A 13,478-nucleotide genomic window follows, 5' to 3' on the forward strand; every position below is an offset into this window, starting at 1 on the left:
TTTTTCTGAGGCCATCGCTTTAAATATGAATCAGATTGTTAATCTGCTCTTAATATCTCCCTCCAAAACGAGTGTAATAAAATGAAAATAAGCGAGAATGCGTCTTTAAGAATATCCATCTTCACTGAAGTACAGCTCAACAAAGGGCACTTCCCATGAAGCCAGGTGAGTTCCTCTCCAGCAGTGAGCTAATGCAACGCTCCAACAGGTGGCTCAAAGCTGAACTCCTACTGGGCCAAAAAAACGTTACCACGCTGGCAGGAGCACGAGAGAGCAAAGCAGATTTAGACCTGTATGAGATAGAATGCATTTATGGCGCAGGAGAAAAAAATATTTCCCTTCCAGCAGCAGAGGCCCAGCTCTAATCTCATGAACACCAACTGACACAAATGGCAATGTTTGCAGCTTGGTGGGAAGCCAGTGTGGGATCATGTCGTTGTACCTTCAGTAGCAACATGGCCTGTATCTGTGTTACACCCTACTGGAGAAGAGTCTTCGTGGCAGCTGTAAAAAATACTCGATGTGTATCGAGAGGATGCATGTGGCTGTCTACAGAGGAACTGTAGTCTTCAAAACAAACTAAACATGGTACACATTGTGTACATTAATGCACTCTTAGAAAGGTAGAATGACATCTTGTCAGCTTGTCTCATATCCGCTATGTAAACTAGATTTAAAGAAATGCAGCTCTACTGAGAGCTATGGCAGCGGCCCCCCGTTTGAATGCAGTTTATTTTAGACTAATTACCCATGGGTTTAGCTGCTCATTTAATGCTACTTTAGCATTTTTTGCAGCTCCGCCTAGCTGACCTGTCATATGAATAGTGGCTTTAGGCTACAGTCCGTCCAATGAAAACAACGGAGAGAATACGGAGAGCACAGAAGCCTTACTGTACGTGTGGCGTTTATGCCAGTATAAAAATATAGGCCAAATTATTTAAAACCCACAGGAAGGTTTTTAATGTTATTCAGACGTCTGGTATTTACTTAAGAAATATGCTCCTAGGCACTTGCCAAATGTTTACCCTGTGAATGAAGTGACCAGACTGTGCATCACGCGATGAAAACCACAGAGCGCCACACCAGAGTCCCTGCACCAGCGCACGCAGCTGCTAGAGCCATCGGAGCTGCAGACAGAGCGCAGGAGGGCTATTTGCAGACGGCGAGGAGAAACACACGTTGTATTTTCATTCCCACCACAAGCTCAAACAATATGCTAATGCCAGCTTTTCCCATGAGCAGACTCCTACAGTGTAATACGGCCGAAAACTACAGCTCGCTTATTAATTGTGTCAAAAAGGCTCAGAGTCAAGCTGTGATGCACCACGAAGACAGGAGAGAGGTGGTGAGGGAGGGAGACCAACTTCCTCTAATCAGTTTGATGAAGAATCTTGTTTCATTAGATCATCCCCCCCCCCCCATATGTACCTCAGCCAGGTTATGAAATGAGGTCTATGAGACAAAGACCAAATCAATTCAAGGCTTAGTTTCTTCCTCCACTTCTTGAATACTTTTTTCAAAATGACACCGCAACATTGTTCTATTTTCAGTGAGCATGCACAAGTAGGGCAAGAGTATAAAATATAAAATAAATGCTCCTTCAGTAGCAACTGAAATATGTCCTAAGTATAGTATCAAAATGTAGATGTAGACACATTGCACTGAATATATTATATTGAAAGGGCGTTTTGTGATTTTCAATAGAGTGACAGCGGAGATTCTGCTGCAAATTCTACCGCACTGTACAATACAGTGCTGTGTTGTGGCACATGTGAAACGTCATAGATCATTTTTTAAAGCTCTCCAGCTAAGTCATTGAGACATAATGGGCTAAAAGCTTCGATGACCTCATAAACAAACGCGTCTCCTCACTTGTACTGCTGGTGATCCTTGGTGCTGCGCGTCTTTGCCATGAAGCGTTCGGCCAGCTTCTCCAGGTTTCTGGAGTATTCCATCTCGATCTCTGCCTTCTTCCTGAAGAAATCCTGGAGGTCCTGCAGCAGCTGGACCCTCATCTCCGTCTGCTGGTCCAGACATTTCTGCTGTTCCACCAGCTGGGCCCGGATCTCTGAGGGAGACCAAGGAAGACAACAAATAGATTAGGATGCAGCCAGAAGCTGGAGGATGAGAAATTAGAGTTTTGTTTCGACAAGGAAACCATCAGCATAAGGATTGTAGTTTTATGTTTTAGTTTGGCCAACTGGACATGGACATCAACTAGCTACAGGTGATTAAATGTGGCAGTTATCTGTTGTAAATGCAACAGACGCAGGTTTGACCACTGTTAACATTTGAAAACACTCAAAACTACTCGAATGCACAGCTCAGATTTACAAATCAGCACGCAACCATGATAAATATAAAGATATATTGGTTAAAAGACAAAGAATCAGGAAGACGTGTAGACACAGTACAGTATGTATATGTGACATCAGTACAACAGAGCAGCCCAGTGCAGCTTATTATCAGTTATAGGTCTTCTGAATGCATGTAAAGAGCAGAGGTTGACATAACTGGTCTCAGGTGTTTCATTAAGGTTGAAAATATCTCCAGGACGAATGGAACCTGATTCCCAACACACCCAGAGTTATAGCACTGGGCGGGTCAAACAGACACACACACACACATCAGTGCCTGTGACTGAAAACCCAAGCCACTTATGAAAGCAGAGGTGCGACAGCAGGCCTCACTTAAACAAGTTGCAGGTAAATTACCCTCTGAGGTCCTTTCTGAGGAATCACGCCTGTCAGAGCGCCCCTCATTGAAATTTAAATCCTCAGCATGAAAACTGGGACCTCACACACACAACTTGTTTCATCTCTGTGTCTTCTCTGGCCAGGGCCATGTATAATGGATTTGTCCTAATGGAAGGCAGACATCTTCAGCAGAGGAAACAGATTAATGAGGTGATTTAGAGCCACACAGACACCAACAGAGAGGCGCACAGAGAGATCCTTCATTTTAAAAACAAAAACACACTAAAGGCTGCAACATGCCTTCCCAAACTATTTGTACAACTCCCTGGACCAGGTGCCATTATAAAAAGGTCTTTATGGATGTTTCTTTGCCATACTGAGATCAGCAGAACAGGACGAGGATAATTGGTTCAGGGCATAGTTTAATGTGCTTCTTATTGTCCTCACTTATAGTCAGTGTGGTATTGATAATGCAAACACTAATATGTATATTAATATAAGAACAAGAACTCATAAGAGGATATTGCATCCGTTTGAGAATAGATTCAAACCTCAATAAAGTGAATTATGAGTATCTGATTTCTTAGGCATCGATCGCCTTTCTTAAGAGGAAAACCAAGTGCAGTGCAGGAGTATTAGCTGAATAAAGTTACAACGCAGCAGTCGGATCTTGCTCGTTATCGTTTGTCCACTTGAGTGTCCGTCAGTCCTCCAGTGGCTTCAACTGACCACATTAGACAATTTGGTTGTTTTTGTGACTAATAAACTGTAATTTGAGCACTGACTATTCTTCCTCCTTTGATGACTGAGATCTGTGTCACCGCTGACACACGCTGCTAGCAACATACGTTTTCCAACTTACAGTTTGTGGTCTGCTTGTGCAGTTGCTCCTGTAATTGTGCACCTTTCTATTTACAGCAATAGCACGCAGTCTGACCACCTGCTGAAATGATGAAGGACGACGAGCTGATTTCCATTGTGAACCTCCAATGATGTAGCCAACATCACTGGAACTAGAGACTTCATTAAACAAGAGCAAGTGGAACCACAACGAGTGGAATCTGGATCAACCTGCTGCTTAATGAATACTCTAATTAATATGGAAGTAAAGTGGACTGAAACAAAGATATTGTATACTATTATAGTATTTAACGAGACAATTTGACAGCAACAAATGCCTTCGCATGGAAGCCAAAACATCCCTGAGAACCTTTATGGAAGGCCATCAATTGTTCAGGATGTGGAGCTACTTCATGGCCAATCTACTGCTGACTCAATAAGAAAGCTTCCAGTCAACGGCGGGTGAGAGCTGCGTGTGTGTGTGTGTGTGCATGGGCACGCGCCCCTAATGCAGTAATCAAATTACCAACGGGCTCCGCTCCATTCATCAGTTTTAAGTCTTTTCACAATCTTGATAAATTAACGATTTACGTCTAGTAAGTAGCAGCTCCTTCCTTCTGGCACCCGCGAGGATATAAACCACTTAAGACAGAGACAGACGGGACAAAAGGAAGGCGTCTCAGCAATGCTGAATCTAAATAAAATGCTTATTACAGCAGTTAAACTCACAGTGCACCGCGGACATCAATAACCTGGACGAGAGCATTTCAACAGCAAAGCAGAGGGTCGACTGCAATCAAGAACTTTAAAACTTCCACTTCAAGAACACCAGCCTGTTAACAACACTGGGAGGCCAACAATGAGCACTGAGAATGAGGTCTGCTTTAACTGGAACTGCATTAAAGTCCACCAGGTCTGTATGACGAATGGGTGAACCTCGCAATTGCTTCCATCTCCAGAGGATGTGGGGATTAAAACGAAGCTACCGTGGGTCTGACACAAAGGAGCGTACTGGATCATTTAACACAATTACATTCTTGACTGCACACGGAAACTCATTAAATCATTCATTTTCCAACTCAAACACTGGCCGTTGAAGCTGAAGTACCAAGTTGAAGGACGGAGGAATTCCTGTTGAAAGGCAACCACCTGTCAGAGAAAATGACAGGTCTGTCACTTCCTGAAACTAGACTGTTAAGAAAATTCAGCTGCAACAACAGAGTCAAAACAGGGTCATGACCACAGTATTTGTCTCACTATTTTAAGTTTCCTATCTTTTGGCTTTTTCACCCAAATCTAAGCTTTTCAAAACTGCTTTCAATATGCCGGCATCAGCATGTTAAGAAGGAAACTTTCTGTCGCCTACAGCTCTCTGTGACGGCTGATTGTGAATTTCAATGCAGAGTCACACAACAAAATAATAGTATCCGTGATCATCAGAGGAGGTTTATAAAAAAATAAATAAAAATAAGCTTTTTTGGCTGTTGGTAATATACAATTATAAGTAGTCACAGGTCAAACTAAATGTGTAGTTTCCAACCAGTTACACCGCAAGAAAATCACTGTTTCTACATGTGCCATAGTAAGTGCGTTTTGTATCAAAATAACTACACAATACTATTAAACAGTTTAACATTTGGCATTACAGGCGTTCACTGGTGTAACCACATATTACAAAAAGATATTCTGTATCTTCTAAATGAATTCAATATGTTCAAACTTAAATACAGTGCACGGCCTAACTGCACACTTTATATTATAATATGTGAAAATAATTAAAGTTAAAACAGGAAGAAATTGCCAAATACCAATATTAATTATTATTAATGGCCTAAGGGCCCAATTAAAAGATTGCGATGCAAATAGAAGATGTAAATCTGAAACAAACAGAACAGGCAGAAATGGTAAATTATTGGTTTCTGTACCAAGAGGTTAAGACGATATCTGGTGTTTAAACTCTGCCGTTTACAAACAATATATTAGAAAGATATAGGGCAAGGCATATTGTAGTTCATTTTAAATTCACCGTGGGCCATTTAAAAACTGGCAGCAGGCCGTAGTTTGGCCGTCCTAGCCTTCGATTATGGCCCGACAATTACATAAGAGAAGTTATCTAATCCATTAGGCAAATCTTTGAATGAATAAATAAGTCACTTCAGTGTTTGAAGACAGCCAAACAGCTCCGTTTGCTCGTACTGATGCTTCATATAAACCCCCTGCCAGATCAGCTGTTTTTTTAGAGAACTAACACGACCAGACCAGCACACAGGACCTCCTCTTTGAAAAGCTAACCACAGGAAACGAAAGTTAGATCCATCTTACTGTCATAGTGAGTGTCGCTCTACTAATACATGGTGCATTCCTGTCGTTCTGAGGTCATCTGTATGGTAAACACGTGTGGAGGCCTCTGTGCCAAGGGATGTGTGTGTGTGTGTGTGTGTGTGTGGAGTAGGCATCAAAGCCCTCTGTGATCCCTTTCAAACTGGGGAGATGAGAGCACCTGTGCAATGTGTTGAGAAATGACACGACACACAGAACGAAGCAATAGAGTTATGCTGCCTAAAAATAATAACCGAATGTTACATTTCAAGCAAACAATCTGCCAAAAAAACTCCACGGACTTTTAAACCCATAATCCGGTACACGTTGACATGAGCGGACAGCGACTTGCAGAATTAAAGCAGTGGCCTATGAAGCTGTCAGCAACTATTCCAGCTGACTGAAGGACATCCAGTCAATGTGGCCCAGAGTGCACGTGATGTGGACAAAGAGAGAGCGCTGTTTGGATCTTTGTGGTGATCAGTTTGGACCAAAGACCCTTTTGTTTCTGAACTGGATGTTATCCAAAATGCTCCTTTGGAGTCCACATCGCATACTTCCCATAACCCCATTCATGGTGGCAAATATGTCCAAAGTGGCCGTTCAGAATGGCTTCTGATTTGCCAGACAGGCCCGTTCTATTGTCAAAGAGATTGCTGTGTCAGCCGGATAGGTACTGACCCAGGTTGTTGACCTACAAAGAGAGAAACCGGGCTTCAGTAAAAACAACTCAGCGACTGTCAGATATGTTTGTTTTCTTTCTTTCTTTCTCTCTTGAACCCAACAATACGCTCCCCTCCGATGCTCCCAATTAACCTCGCTATGAATCAGTTTGTCTAAAAAGCATCTGTTATTTATGCCGAGTGTTTCTCGTATTCCTCAATGGGAACCATAAAAGACCGACAGACTCTCAGCTTTTCTAGTTTCTACTCGTTGATTACAGTCTCCAACCAACCGCTATCTGGGACATGCCGTACCACAGCGCCCCCACATCAGCAGCACCTGAAATAGCGGCTGAGGCCTGGGGAGGGACGATGCAAAAGGGGTGCCCAGCCCCACCATCTGCTTCACATCTCGGGTCTGGGACTGGGGGAAGTTGTCCGTGCCTCTTCTGGAGGATACAAGACGGGATAAATACCATCAAAGGTAATTGCGAAATGGCCGATCGGTTCTTTAACGGAGCACGAGCTTTCAATTACAGCTGGAGGGGAATCACATGCCAGAAGGAGCTGAGCATCTACAGCACAGCTTCCTCTGACATTTTTTTGAGTGTTCCGATAAATCCAACAAGGCTCTGCTGCCATACTTAATTATATACGGGCCAATCATTCATCATCTTGCTTCTTTGATAAATGGATGCCATATGGCAAAAATTAAACAAAAAGTAGGTTCAGCCAAGCTATTTGATGGGTAAAAGACGGGCCTACCGCGTTGCTGTCTTCTACGGAGCACGACTTGTTCCACAGTGAGTTGGTTTTTATGTCGAGACTTGTGGTGACCAGGGATCAGTTGTTTTTTTAGCTTTTCAAACAATAGACTATACATTCATTTGCATTCCTGCCTGTGAAGAATGCCTTCTTGTTGTCAGTACATTAATGAGCTTAGATAGTAAAGAGATTAGATAATAAAGAGAAGGAACATGCAGGAGGAATCAGATAGGAATGTGGGAGTTATTAGGTTGGACTCATGCCTACGGCAGCACGTGGCACACACCTGTGCCAATGAGGCTACCAGCACAATCCATGCATGCAGTGTTCAAGAGACTCCCAATAATGAGACTCATTCCGGAGCAATCCCAGATGTCAAACACACTTCTGGAAGCGCTCTGAACCTCCGTCCACCCCTCGTCTTCTCTCGCCACCTGAAACTCTCCGTTCCTTCTCTCTCTCCACTCCGTTAACGAGAGGCAGATGGATGTGAACTGAAGGCCAGCAGGGTGACCGACTCTTTACCAGCACCGATCCACTAAGCTGCCGTGGAGTGCTTTATCACCAACACATCGCATGGCAGGCCCTGGACCAGCTGGGGAGACACTTCAGGGACCGCTACCATGAACACTGACAAGTGTCTTTTGACCAATAGAGGTAGACGATCGTACAGCTTGTAAAAAAGTGACTAGACCAACCAGAGTCAGGGGAGGACAACACCACTGCTCTTGAAAAAAATGAGTAATCTAAAACCAAATTAAATTAAAAAGAAGCACATGGAGATATGACAATACATGATTGCATTCTGTGTTTCATGTCTAGATTTTGGACATTTGCCTTACTTACGTTGTACACGTGGGTTCAAGCTCAACACACAATCATCAGATCAGTATTCTATAATTAGTTTTATCGGTTATATTATATATTACATTGTTGTTGCTTGGTCACAATAATGGAGGTCCAGATCAAGCACTGTAGTAAAAAAGGACAGCGAATGTAATTTGTCAATAAACATTTTAAAAACAGAAACATTTCACCACTTTTTATGAAAACTCAAAAACAACATTGAGCCAAAGCCCTCAGTCAATAGCGGCCTCCAAGCTAACAGCAGCTCACTGGCACTAGCGCTCACTGGTCACATGACCACTAGCATGCTAGCTGCAGCCTCCCTGACGAGAGACGTTGACATCCTGACTCATTAGGGGCCTATGAGTGAGTTACTCACACCTCATCGTGCAGTGACTAAAGCTATAGGCATCACATGGCATCCTTGTGAAGGAGGACGTGTAATGACTCCATTACGTTGGTGGGACCAGTAGGAAACTGGTCATGTGCTTGGTATGTCAGACGCTGTTGGACCGTACCGGACCCTGTGCCTTACATCTGGGCATGACTGCTAGAATGTGTCACTGATTCCTCTGTTGATTACATCACTACTACTGAGATTTAATTACTAACACCAATGTCTCCTATCTACCAACACGCCTGCTCTGTCTGGGATGAAACATAAAGCACTGAAACTGTCACAAAGCCCATTTTCGGTCTAAATAAAGCTGTCAGTTATGACTGAAGGTATGCCGACTTGCCAACCAGGCTGAACAGATTCTCTCCGATCACATCAAGCACAGCCAAACTACACACAGCATACTGCCAGCTTTGCTCAAGCATTTTATCTCAAATGTTACAGAACTGGCAACGTAGTCCCCATTACAACATCTGACTGACATGTTAGCAGCTTCCAAACCCGCAGAGAGAGCCCCAGTGGACTGTAGGCTCCTGTGATCCAGGGAACGACCGTTAAATCACAGTGGAAAAGAGCCTGGCCCACAATCCTCTGCTTCTCTCAAACACTGTGAGCTGAACCAATGTGCTCTGGGATATTTTATAGAGTGCGGGGCTCCTCGTGTGAAGTGACTTACAAGAGGTGCGTTTTACAGCTTAACTGCGCTAGCAGCTTCGTTTGTTGGTCACTGCTGCCACATCCATACAAACAGCTAAGGATGGGGAGACTAGGAGCTCCTACTAGCTGACTTAAAGCATGATTTCCTTTGACATGGACAAACGTAAGCGCTACTTCTCTCAACACACACACACACACACACACACACACACACACACACACACACACACACACACACACACACACACACACACACACACACACACACACACACACACACACACACACACGTAATATTTAAATGTGTAATTTCAATGAGTGAAATGTAATAATCTCCGCGAATTTGATTCAGCTCTGCCAAATGGCGTATGAGCCAAAAAAGCTGCGGTTGCTAAGGCAACACCCCCAAAGACGGGGAGGCCTGCAGCGAGCGGGAGAGAGAGATCAATCACCGCCGACACTACGGTGGCCTGTGAGGACCATCATTTTGATCCAAACTAAATAAAGTGAGGAGCTGAATGCTGGGAGAAGGCTGAGCTGTTTGTTCAGCTGCTGGTTAACATCTCGACATTGTGTTTGATCCGAGCACCAGTCCAGCGGACCGGCCCGGGTTTGAGTGGCTGGACGTGTGTTTGCGTGAGTCTGTTCGGGTTTTTAAGGTGGGTCCAAAAAGTCTGGAGCTGGCTCGTTCCCTAAGAGCAGAAATAAAGTCTGTTTGGGTTCACAGGAGTAACAATGGAGTCATGCAAACAAGAAATGTGTCTCAAAATGTCCCTAAAAGACTTCTCACGTCGCTCCTGCAGTATAATCTAATACTCTTGGCTAAGTATGTTTATTGAGCAACAAATATTCATACTGTTGACTCCTCTCTTATAACGGCCGGCCAACCATTCCTCTTTTTTTTGTCAGCACTGTGAAGCTGGCTTGCTTTTGGTCATTGGCATAAATGTGTGTCAAAAGGTCACCAAAGCTGAATATTAAGATCAAAACGTTGTGCAAATGCACTTTGCCTTCACAAGCGAATCGACTGATTCGGGAAATTGTTAAATACTGCTGTGGCGAGGCCTTTATACAACAGAAGCTCTTTGAAAAGTTTTCTATGGACAATTTGCTTATTCTTTCTTTCTTTTTTTGCTGTAACTCTGGGTCACCAGTGGAATCCTTTTGTAACGGCTGTGAATCAAAGCAGACCACAGCTGCTGTCCTCTGCAACGAAGCAAACTAAAACTTTTTCAGAGCCTGCACAGAGAGACAAAGAATTGAATACTAAAAATAAATAGATTTTTGGCAGAATATCCCAAATAGAACGAGTGACTAAATGATTGATGCTGCTTCACTTTAACACAGAGGATGATACAAATGTGGACGAGTAATGCAAAGAAGGACGGGAAGCGGTTACATCTGTGTGGCTCAACATCAGAGAAACGAGAATCTGTGAGAAATACGTTGATCTCTTTCAGGCTCTTGGTCAGACCTCACCCACTTCTCTCATTCATCTCTAGACCCAGCTGCTCTGAAGAGACCGGTGTGGGTGCTTGTGTGTGAAAGAAAGATAAAGACACATAATCTGTACACCGAACACCAGCAAAGGCCCTCTTGTTTTAAATTAAAAGGCCAGTCCATAAACTAACATTTAGAAAACTACATAGAACATACACCTCAGATGTACTGACCATTTGTGTTTTTTCCCCAAATGAAAAGCGACACCTCGCCTTGTATCTGGCCTGCCTTTGTCCTTTTGTTTGGGGGTATTAGTGATGGAAGAGATAAGGGGGCTGAAGCTCGTATGTCAAGACAGCCAGTCAGCCTCTCATTTTCAACAAAGCTAACCTCATGCAGAAGACTTGGCCGGGCAGGCCCACGGCTCTTACAGTTGGGATGTTTGTTTGAGGTAACAATACTATGAAAGTGCCTTTAAAGAGGGTGTTACACGAGAAACATCTGGAACGGAGGAGCACAAGCTTTTATCTTTAGGGAATGTTTACTTCCCCTCGAAGTAAACAAATGGAAAACTGAAGCGTGCTGGCAGAGACTTGAATATTACAAACTCAGAGATGAACCTGAAGAATGGAAGAGCAGTTATGTGGCCTGCGGGGGAAAGCGTTTGAAGGTGGGGTTTGTTTCTAAGAGACTGTGGATGTCCTCCCTCCTCGTGGGCCCCAAGGAGGCGGGAAGGAGAGAGAGCGAGCGTATACATGAATAGTCACACAGTGTGGCTGGTAGAGGGGGTAGAGTGTGCACCTGTGTGGGGGCCGAGCACGTTACACTGCAGGTGTGCAGACCAGAGTACGGACACATTTCCAGCGGTGGAGACAAATCTATTGGACAGCTCTATTACCAACGAGCTGTCTGCTCTCCCGTAGATCTGCTGACCTCAGCTCTCTGACCCGTCTTCCTCCCCCACACACTGGACAGTCTGGTCTCAGGTCGGGTTCAGACGGCACTCAGAGCTGCCACGGTCTGCCCTCCAGCTACGCTGCTTATTTCTGTCTTTACCTCTGTGTATTTCAGATTCAGAACTCAAAATGTATATTAAAAGAAGAGAAAACAAGCAGATACACACTGTTTAGTTGTAAAAAACGAGAAAGGTTGACACCTGGCCAACGTGTTGTAAGCATTTAAGCCCAAACAAAGAACCTGCCCACCGGCCAGAGCGAGCTTTCTCATATTGCAGCTACACAGAACACTAAAATATGTCACTGAACACAATTGATGTGATATATTGGCTACGCAGTCACAGAATCTTGATTCATATTTGCTCAGCTCTGCCTGGTTTGACAGTTGGATCACAGTTCACCAGCAGTGAACTGTGAGCAGACTGGTTGTTTTTGCTTCAGGCGTGGTGGAATCTACAGATGCCATTAGGAGCACTAAAAGAAGCAGAGGAACCAGAACTTCTTTCACAGATCATCCGTCTCGTGTAGAACCCTAGATTAATTACACAGTTTCACCATCAAAGTGTGAAATAAAGTTTTACCTCTGATCATTAATCGATCAGCATTCATGCTTTCTAGTCACTGATCCCTGATAATGATAGATGAGCTAGTAAATCTTGTAAAATTGTATTTTTGGTAAGAAATTTTACAAAATCGGGGGTGGTGAAAGTCTATAACGAACAAAATAACAAAAACGATCGTAATGGTCGATAAGGCTGATTGAGGATCTGTAAAAATAACAATTGACAGCAAAAAAAAACCTCAAACAGTGGGTTTTGTGCACCCCTCGTCAAGATATAATGACGGTTTAAAAAAAGTAATCTTTATAAAAGTTACCAACTGCAGCTTAAATATAAAACTTTAGCATGTGAATGGACCAACAATGGATGAGTTCAGTGCTCGGATGCATCCCTGGTTGTTTGAATGTTTGTCTTCATGCAGTCAGCCTTTTGCCCTAACTGCCTCTATTGTCCATCTGTCTGTCCCCATCCAGACCATCTATAGCTGCCCTCCTACGCCATCCGTCTGTCTGTCTGTCTATAACCCTGATGTGTTTGTACATCGGCCTTCTTTCACACAGCATGTCCACCTCTACTCTAAAAAGGCTTGTTCTTTTGTCCGTCTTCCCATGCGGCAGCGTGGAGACACCAGAGCTGGGCAGACAACCGGATCTGTGGCCCGCAGCCAGCTGGAGCCGCTGCCTGCTTGGGTTGACGACGTGTTGCCACAGTCGGGACACTGTGGCACCGATGGGCCAGAGGAAAGTATAGGTGGGAGAGGAGGTGACTGTACACAGATACAGCTGAGGTGTCACAGACAAAGCTGGACCACCCAGCCAACATACAACCAAAGAAGAAGAAGAATGCACGTTGTAACCTCTTCATTTGATGTGGCAGAGCTTCCTTTTTGTGTCCATACGCTGGACAACAAATACTGGATGAAGGATACCATGCAAGAGACTAAGAAGCTACAGTTATGCTGAGTGCTGACATCCAGGTTAGAACAGCCCGCCGGCTCAGAAGCTGAGAGAAACTGGTCCCAGTCTCACAGAGATGACTTTTAAAGCCTCACTACACACTATGAACACCGTCCTCAATGTGCCCCTTCATCACATATCAGAAACTTTCAGGTAGTGGGCGTCTCTCTTAAACGAATCCTACATATTACCTCAGTGGAGGAAGGGGAATCTTACCTGGGGGCTATTTTTCATTCTCCTTCTCATGCTCAGATATTGCATCTGTCGACTTAATGAAAACAAATACCAGCAAAAAGACAGGCCTGTGATTAACTTAATCCGTCTTTTAATGACTCCAAGAAAAGATCAGAAGATGAAGGGAGGCTGTGAACTTCAAAAATATGT

At 43.9% G+C, this 13,478-nt stretch overlaps 1 protein-coding gene across 3 annotated transcripts in view; it reads right to left on the reverse strand.

Annotated features, from left to right (window-relative positions):
* Positions 1 to 13,478, reverse strand: part of srgap1a (SLIT-ROBO Rho GTPase activating protein 1a) — a 75,570-nt gene that overhangs the window by 45,144 nt on the left and 16,948 nt on the right. For all 3 annotated transcript variants that reach the window (XM_079163794.1, XM_079163792.1, XM_079163793.1), the window contains exon 2: positions 1,873 to 2,068. In XM_079163794.1, the coding sequence (XP_079019920.1) occupies positions 1,873 to 2,068 (196 nt within the window). The remainder of the gene's footprint in view (positions 1 to 1,872; positions 2,069 to 13,478) is intronic.

The sequence above is a fragment of the Pholis gunnellus genome (genome assembly GCF_910591455.1).
Source record: "Pholis gunnellus genome assembly, chromosome: 7".
Classification (NCBI taxonomy): Eukaryota; Metazoa; Chordata; class Actinopteri; order Perciformes; family Pholidae; genus Pholis; species Pholis gunnellus.